Raw genomic sequence first — 8,928 nt, 5'->3', positions numbered from 1 at the left:
GATACTCCTAGATCGGCTAGAGCTCTTATAGCTATAGCTAGTATAGAAGCCTATAGTTCAACGATATATTCCTAGAGCTTATATTAGATACGTTTATAGGCGAGATCGTAGGTATTGGCTATTATAGGCTTTAGGAGAAGCTTCGCCTTATCTTCGAAGTAGTTAAATAGGTCGAGATACTTAGCCTTATTGACGAACTTATAGTTCTAAGCTATCTAGTTATCTAGGCTAGCTAGGATAATATCGATCTTTATATCGGCTTTCGAAGATATAGTAGTTGCTACTAAACGCTATATATAGGGCTATATACTTAGAGATAGGGCTAGGTTTTTAAGCCAATGAGACTCTTAATTGTTAGAACCGCTACGCCGGCTTAGGAAGATAAAGCTATTACGATATAAGCAATGTATACAACTGGAATCAATCGTGGTGTTGAGGATGTTGTATTGTAGGAGAGTTCTCTTGATCAGGAGCCTAGTCTTAGGCGGCAGTTAGGCATCAAGCTGGTGGATCCTAATCTCGGTGGGCCGGCCTACTACCCTGGGCCGGGCTGGTTCTGACAGTTTGCCTGTAGAGCCTTGATTCAAAGATGAACTGGTATGCCTAGGGGAAGCTGCGACCAACTATGATACCTATAATGGCCTTGAATACTCGCCATTTGTAATAGTCTCAACCAGTGTGTTGCAACTAGCTGAGTTACATCGCCAACGAGTGAGCGAAGCATTGGCGAGACGTCTATGTTACTATCAGGTAGTATAATAGTATAGTTCTATGTGAGACACTTCTACCTCTCAACCGCAGCGAGCGCCCTAGATTGACCAGAGACCGATCCTTACCTAGACAGGATCAGTAGCAGTGCCCTCTTGGGCCTGGGACTCTGCCCCTGATATATCTTTAACTAATCCGTATGTTGCGGGCCTCTAATGCCCAACGCGTTTGCTCTGCCGGTGATTCACGACCAACTTATTCTGGTCCTTCGTGTGCCTATAATGAACATCCTAGGCACCCTCTCTTTTCGCCCTCAACTTCTTCCTTCTTCCTCGCACGCTTAGTCCTACAACGCCCAATTAGGCACCGATCATCTCCCGATTCGTCCTTCGCATCGCGACGCCCAGATTCGATGCCTGCCCACAAGGTTTCATCCCCTTTGCGCATCTGGACAACTTCTCCGTTGTACTGTAGTGTAGCACCACAAATGAGAAGAAACGTTGCATCCAATTGCCATTGTCAGATGATCTGGTTCCAAATTTGTAAAAATTAAAAAGTCCCATCGCAGCTCAGATAAATGGCGCCGATTGCAACCCTGCCGAAACGCTGCTGACGTAACAAAGTCCATTTCATGCAGTCACGATCGTCACATGCTCGCAAACAGGTTTGCACTGCTTTTGCTTTTTTTGTTTGTATTAAGTACTATATGCTCCACAGTAGAGTAAAGTCAAACGAGCTATACTCAACAACCAACGAGATTGAGCGTGTGCATGATATGAGTAATAGGTACTGGTACCTAAGTAGAAATGACCAGCCGCTGTCCAGCGCGGATACTTTCCAGCATCTCCATGCCAGTTGATCCGTACCGCACGACCCGTTCCCCCCTGGTGGGTCGCAAGAGCAAGCGCTGCTTCTCTTCATGGACCGATCCCATGGGGGAACAGAGCCGTCGCCGCAGGGCCCATCTGGCTTCGCCATGCCGCAGCCCCGCCGTCATCATCAGAGCTGCTGCTGGAGCCGCTTCGTGATGGCGCCGTACAGGGTACAGGTAGGCATGCGGTGGAATGAACCGCATTTTGCCCAATCCAAACACCCACCCAGACTTCCGGCCCCCTTGTCATCACCGGGGTCATCAACGCCAAATCCGAACCTGTCGCCCGGAAAACCTTGACCTGACCTGCGAGGCAAGCAACACAAACTGCACATCACAACCGTCCGAATCCAGCCCTGGCTAGCAGGGGGGAAGAGGCCGAGTCGAGTGTGTCCGAGTTGTGACTTGTCGCAGCAGTAATCTCGTTCCGGGTGTTCAGCTGACCGACGTTGATGGCCAGGTGAACCGAAGGGTTTGCCGAAAAGTCCAAATAGAGAGGGATGAGCAGATAGGCAACCAGTTGCCTGCGACATCCAGAGGCTGAATCTTCCTCCGATACGCCCGATTCCAGTCCTGATCCCTTCCTTTCCCCCCGCCCCGCCAAGCCACAACGGCTCTTGAAGCCAATCCCGGCAGGGCACAGGTCCTTGTTCTTGTCGACAACCAGTGTCTGCCTCTCGCGCAAGATCCCAGCTATGCGTTCCCGAGGCTAGATGTATGTTTCAGATCGGCCGGCGTCGAAGAGCATCCGTTTCGTCGCATCATCGAGACCCAGTCCCGGCGAGTCGTGTCGCATCTCTTCGTGCCGAATTACCCCAGCACCCGATTTGTTTCTTCGGGGCAGTTTCCCTCCGTCCGGTGGTGCCGTCGCCCAACATCAAGCTGGGCGACGAATGCCCCGCTTCGTCGGGGGAAAGGTCGTCGTTGATTAGGTCGGGGTATATCCGTCGTAAGGCCGTGAACATCATCCATGAGACAAGAAAAACAAGGAGGAAGGGAAGGAGCGGACGCGATGCGTCCCCAGACACACGCAGGGGTATCAAAGTCTAACCAGCCTCCCGAGTCTTGTTCCCACAGGGATCCAACCAAAAGAAAAAAGGGGATTGAGAGAAAAGAAGGAAGAGAGAAAAGAAAGAGGGGGGGTGTCTCTGTGCTCGGTCTCTGCCGAGGTTGGGGGCTGCATTGCTGCAATTCGTCTTAAGCCAAAAACCAGAACCGCCTGTATCTCGACCTCCATGCTGTAAATGCAATCAGATCTCCGCCCCAGGATCCGGCCATGCTGAGGTTGGAAAAGGAACAAAAAGAAAAAGAAAATTGCCCTGGACCGATCTCGCGGCGATAGCGGTGGTATCCCAAAAAAGACGAAAAAAGGGAAAAAGGAGGTGGAAAACGACGCTCGCTCGCTAGGCCTTGACCACAAAGGAAACCGACCAGAAAGATGTGAATCGAAGGAGGGTATTTGCCGATGGTTCGAGTCGCTCCCAGCCCTTGCAACCGAGGAGTGCGGACATACCCCGAGACGAGCTGCGTGTGTGACAGAGCATCACCTCCGCCGCGCTATATGCCAGTTTTGGCGGCCCTCCGGAGTCAGCTGGTGAGACCCGGCCGCGCTATTGCTGGCGAGCTCACGGAGAGGTCGTCACGGCCGGGTAGCTTGTTCCGTGGACCGATGGCGGTGGTTGTCACATGGTTGTGGCGTATTCCTGATACCGGTCCCAGCCAAACGAGTTGTATCCCACGCTGACTCCGCACTGGGGCGCGAGCATGCTCGGAAGCGGCAGCTGGGGGATGGGCGCTGTCACGACTGGCGAGCTGAAATACAGCCCGGCCGAAGAGTACGGCTGGCTGTATGCCGGCGGCGGCGAAGGCACCTGAACCTCGCTCATCCCGATGGCGGCCCAAATCGAGGCGGCAGAATCCGCGGTTGACGCCACGCTCGGACTCGATGGCAGGATCTTCCACGACTCGACCGGGGCGGGCATCGTCGGTGGTGGCGACGGTTGAGACCACAGAGCGGCGCCGGCGGGCGAGCTGGGCAGGAGCGGCGGCTGGCGGACGACATCCACGATCCTCGGCGGCGGCGGCAGCAAGGGCTTGATGAGTCCCATGATGCTGTTCTTGACCTCTTCACTCTTCCCTCCTAGCAGCTCCCCGGCCCCATCCTCTTCGAGACCCTCGAGCGCCGACACATGCGTCCTGAACACGAACTTGTTGATGGCCTGGACAAATTCATCGTGCAGCTTCTTGCACTGCTGCTCCTTCTCGGACCAGTCGTACGTGTTGGCCTTGGCATCGACGCAGTAGATGTCCTTGTGGTACTCAATGAGTGACTCGATGGTCTCTGGCGTCAGCTTGTAGGCGACCTCGTTCCTCAGCACCATGTCGACGTGGACGATGTAGGCCTCCAGGTGGATGATCTGGTAGTTGAAGAGGGCCTCGATGAGCGGGTTGGAGTCCTTCCTTAGTTCCGCTTCGGGCGCCTTGGGTAGCAGCAGGGAGGCCAAGGTCCAGATGGCGTTTGGCGACGACAGTGTCTCGGTCAGGCATCTCTGGTGCTGTGGCACGCTGTTGAGCGGGCGCTTGATCTTGTTGATGCGCTTCAGCGTCTGGGTCAGCCACGGCTCGACCTTGGACCCCAGCACGACGTTGACCGAAGATGCGCGGGGAGCGAAGGCGGCGGCCGAGGCCGGTAATAGTTGGGGCGGCATGATGACACACAACAACAACAAGACACCCGACACCCGGAACCTTAAGCTGGGAAAAACCTTGGAAGAAGTCACCGGCGGCCGGGTGGACAGGGAACAGCGGGGGCGGGCGGAGCGCTTGGGGAAGAAGTGGGAACGGGCCGGAAGACGAATAGTAAATAAGAAACCAGGTGAGGAAGGTGACGGGAAGGTGACGGAGCCGGGCGGTCCCACGACAAGGGAACTAGCGTGCTCGCCAGCAACCGCAAATGAGAAAGAAGAGAAGGGCCGCGAGGAAGGGAAGGGCAGGAAAAGGGAGGGTGAGCAGCTCGTATTATTAGACTGAGTGCGAGGGTGGTGGGGGGTGTTATAGTCCAGTAAACCCGGGAAAAGGTCGCCCGCTGCGGTTCAGCGTACATAGTACCGAGTTCGGGGGGGGGGGGGGGGGGGGGGGGGGGAATGGAGAAGGGGGCAAGGAGGTATCCGTAGTGTCGTTACCTTCCGCTGGGTATGTGAGGTAACTTCACACTACACTCCCCGTTACCGGCAGACCCCAGGAGCGTGTGGATTTCGAGTAGGTAGGGCCAGAGAGGGGGTGCATCCCCGTCCAGCATACAAACCACACCTAGTACCGAGTGGAGTGTATGTACAAGCCTAAGCCTGCAGCCTGCAGCCCGGCGGCGCTGAAGGGCCCGCTGCTTTGGTGGGCAGGGCAGACGGGATGGCCACTCGTGGAGAGGGCGACCCGCTTCCAGGCTTGCAGTGCCTCCCAGGCCCGCCAGTGCCAGCAGAAAGGAGAAAGGAAAAGCCCGGGTCCATTCCCTCGGCGGGAGCAATCAAATGGCTCTGCAAATTGCAAACCGGAAGAGAGACGGGGAGCCTGGGCTGTTCGGGTTTCCGCGGCTTGGGGGCCTGCGCCTGCGCCTGCGCCTGCATCGGCTCTGCACGGCGCACCCTGCTCGCAGCTCGGAAGATTCCCATGTCAGCAGCCATCTGAATGCACCTCATTAGCGTGCTATGCTCCTGTGTAAGAGGAGGAAACCGTCTCCCTCGCACCGCGGTGAATGGAAGACGGTGCGCTGAGTTCGGCCACCTCAGTCCAAGCACGTCACTACAGTATCGTCCGATTGTTGCGACTGGCCGCTGCCACGAATGGATTGCGTGTCCTTCTCGGTAGTCTCCAGGCAATGTGGTCTCCATGTGCTTCGGTCAAAGAAGAAAAAAACAGAAGGCAGCGGAAGGACCGCCCTCTCCTGGTCCTCTGCGGCATATCGCTGCCGACATCGAGGCGTTGGGGTGGGATCTGCTGGGGAGGGCTGTGCTGCAGGGACTTGCAGATGCGCAATGCTTGGTGAATGACAAAATCCCGATGGCCACCAGGCGAATGGGCTGGGCAAGCATTGATTCAGTGACAGGCGACCGGAGCTGAATGCTGCAGCTGGTCTGTGCACGGAAAATGTGCAGCGCCACCGAGCCCGCCTTCCAGGTTGGTACGGAAGTGCGGATACATTCCACCAGCGAACGAGGAAGTGGTACGTTCCCCACCGCCAAGACAGGCAGCCAACCCCGCTGGTGAGTTCGCCCCCTAACTGAGGTAGCCCGGCAGTTTGCGACATCCAACTGTCAACCTGCCCAGTTTCCACGCCTGTTACCAGCTTCGCATTGGCGGAAGTGGAAGCGAGTCAAAATGAGATTCATATTTCAACGAGCCCGCCAGCGAATCGCCAAAGCACGCCCTCTCGTGTTCGATTCTGCGACCGACGTCGCTGTGAGTGACGCGTCCAGTCGGAGGAGAAGGAGCGCGTAGCATAGCGTAGGACTCGGTCTAGGCGGAGGGGGGAGTCATCCTCGCTTCCCACACGGACTGCCGCCACCGTCCAGCATCACACCACGGGTCCACGGGTTTAGCGCGTTACCCGCATCCACGGCAGGCCATACTTGCGTCGAAACTCATCTGAACGGAGGACACCCGTTGGTTTCCACAGATGCCATACGGGCGTGTTTGAAGTAGGTTCCATTGCGCGCGTATGGGAGTGGTGATATGGATAGATTGGCCCACGGCGCACTAGTCTCTGCCGCCGCATCGATTTGCCGTGTCTAACGCTTCCGGTGGTCTCCGGTATGCGGCCGGCTGCCCATGGCGAGACCGGAGCCGCGGAGTGGCACCGCTTGATATAGGTGACCCCCAAATTAGCTCTCATGCGCCCGTCCAAGTTGAACTGACAGTTCCTTCTGGTGAGCTTGATGGTGGGTACCAGGTCTCGATTTCCTGCAAGAAGCTCGCCTCGAGCCGCCAGACAATCTATCTTGCAGTCGCTTCAGGCATTCCGCAGCCATCCAGTCAATGGGGTGTGGTGTATGGTACTGTTTGAGCTCCTGCAAGCTGCCAGAAGCGTTCAAGAACCATCCCGAGGTGTGTTTGCTGACGGCGCCAGACACATGGGCGGAGGAACCTGCCATTCGTTCACGAGAGATTGTGCGGCGCCATCCATCATGCTTGAGATGATTGCGCATGCCGTTTTCTGCCAGTGGCATCACCAGCTGCAGCCAAATCCACGAGATGGGGTGAAACCAAAGACGACCTGCGCTGACAGGGTATCGCCGGAACCGCGCGGCCGCATGTCGTCGTCAGATCTCCGAATCGATTCAGTCGAGTCAGTCGCCTGCGGCTAAGAGACGCCATCAAGCGCACCAACTTGAAACGGAACAAGCGCGCGGAGAGAGGGTGTGTATCCCCAGGGTGTTCCGGACGCCCACCGGGCTGGCTGGCTGGATGGCAGTCCTCTTCGGTAAAACTGGGCCTTGCTGATCTCTCACCTATTGTGTTGAGTGTTGGCCCCTTCTCCGCCACGCCGCTGCGTCTGGAATCTCAAAGGGACTTCCCATTACGGCAAGCCGCGGGGTAAAGAGCGTGAGAAACCGGCGGTCCAGAGGCCAGATCTGCACAGATGGACTGGTCTGGAAGAGCTTCGCGGTCCCCGGGAGTGGTTCCAGAAGGGACTGAAAACCCCCTCCCCCCCCTTCCCCCCCAACTCCAACACACCCCCCAACGAGCGCACGGAATAAAAGGCCCGTGGAGGGGGTAGGAGAGTCGCCAGCCAACGCCAGCCTCTCGTCATGGATGAGTGCTCTTGTCGTCCCATGCTAGTGCAGAAGGTGAGCAGAAGGTGTGCGGCTTCGGATCCCTGCTTTTGAGCCTCATTGGCTGCCCGGCTGACGCCCTCTCGGCCTCCATCTTGAGAAGGACCGAGACCGCGGCTGTTGATTGGGCAGAACCTTGAGCATATGAGTTGCCGCTTTCGGCCATCAGTGGACAGGGCTGGAGAAATGTCCGCGGGTCCTTTGTGTATTGTTGCTCGAGTACGGAAAAATTAAACCGCATCCTGCTCCGTACAAGTACGCAGTATGTATGAAATCTCCGTCTGAGAAACATGAAGCTACTGTTTATAACCTCCCGGTAACTGGCACATTCCGGTTGAGGTGCGAAGTTCAAGACCATGCAAAACCCCTGGCGTCGGCGACGATCGAGGCTGGAAAGAGAGTAATCCGCACGGAGTACGATGACCTTTCGCTAGGTACTGAGAGATATTCATGACATGACCTCTGATGTCTGCCCACTCAGAAAAAAGTGAAACACATCGTTTCCAAAATCAACCAAAACTACTGTGTAGTGCAGTGTAACTTCGCAGTAAGTTAGTGGCTGGCGTGGCTTGCGCGTCCATCAGGTTTTGGGCCCCCTCTCCCCCTTCCCCCGCCAAGCCCTCGCTGATCAGCCCGCCCCCAGCCCAGGCCAGCCAGGCGAGGTGAGGCGAGAGCCCGTCGCTTTCCGTTCATTCAGCTCGGCTCGAGCAAAACATGGCGATCGCATGACAAACGACCCCGTGCACCCCCAAGGCCTTGGTCACTTGACCTTCGGGAATCCAATCGCAGAACGCGCAGTGTCAAAAACCAAAGGCCCTGCGACCTCCTCCCCCGACCGCGTCCTGCTTCCTCCCCATTCGAGAGAGGAGAGCCAACGCCGGCCGGCCGTCCCTTTACAGCCCCTTCGCCCCTCGACGGACTCGAACGCGCTGTTACCCCGGCTCCTCGCGTCGTCCCATCATCTCCCGGAGTCCCGGCATGAAACTCGCTGATAGGACTTTCGAGGTCTCGGGGGGAACTTTCTGGTCCACGACATGCACACCAGTCACGCGATGAGCCAGGAGCCAGCTCCTCAAATTTCCCGAGGCGTGAAAGAAAGCAGCTGACTCGAGATGAGCAGACGCCCCCTTTTTTCCCGGCCTCCGTGACCACTCGGCCGATTTGTTTCTGCGCAAGCCCTTGTCCCAAGGAAGGGAAGGCTCGGATCGCATCGCATTAACGCAGCCTGCGGCAGGTCGCTTGGATGTCCAGCCGGACAAGGGAACCGACCTGGGCGGAGGACACATAACGCCACAACGCGACGGCGGGCTCCTCGGGTTTCGAGGCGGGCGGAAAGTCGTTTTCGAGATAATCCGCCACCACCCTTGCCTTAGTGCCAACCGGTGCCAAACGGGCAGTCGGCATTTCGCGACGGTCCATAAAATAATCGCAATGCTTGGATATTATCCAGTCCCCGGCGTTCGCCTCCCTGCATTCCACGGACAACGACGTCTGCCAACGTCTCGGACGAAACATGGATGGCAT

The 8,928-nt window shown here is 56.9% G+C and overlaps 2 protein-coding genes across 2 annotated transcripts; both read right to left on the bottom strand.

Annotated features, from left to right (window-relative positions):
* Positions 1 to 2,945: 2,945 nt before the first annotated feature.
* On the bottom strand, positions 2,946 to 4,697 carry THITE_2119379 (uncharacterized protein). Its single transcript, XM_003655511.1, has one exon. The coding sequence runs from the start codon at positions 4,285 to 4,287 to the stop codon at positions 3,262 to 3,264; it is 1,026 nt and encodes a 341-aa protein (XP_003655559.1). The 5' UTR covers positions 4,288 to 4,697; the 3' UTR covers positions 2,946 to 3,261.
* A 33-nt stretch (positions 4,698 to 4,730) lies between these two features.
* On the bottom strand, positions 4,731 to 5,577 carry THITE_2119378 (uncharacterized protein). The gene has a single exon (XM_003655510.1). The coding sequence runs from the start codon at positions 5,242 to 5,244 to the stop codon at positions 4,918 to 4,920; it is 327 nt and encodes a 108-aa protein (XP_003655558.1). The 5' UTR covers positions 5,245 to 5,577; the 3' UTR covers positions 4,731 to 4,917.
* Positions 5,578 to 8,928: the final 3,351 nt, after the last annotated feature.

This window comes from Thermothielavioides terrestris, chromosome 4, assembly GCF_000226115.1.
Source record: "Thermothielavioides terrestris NRRL 8126 chromosome 4, complete sequence".
Classification (NCBI taxonomy): Eukaryota; Fungi; Ascomycota; class Sordariomycetes; order Sordariales; family Chaetomiaceae; genus Thermothielavioides; species Thermothielavioides terrestris.
The sequence above is the reverse complement of the archived record's forward strand: the minus strand, read 5'-3'. Positions and strand labels throughout refer to the sequence as shown.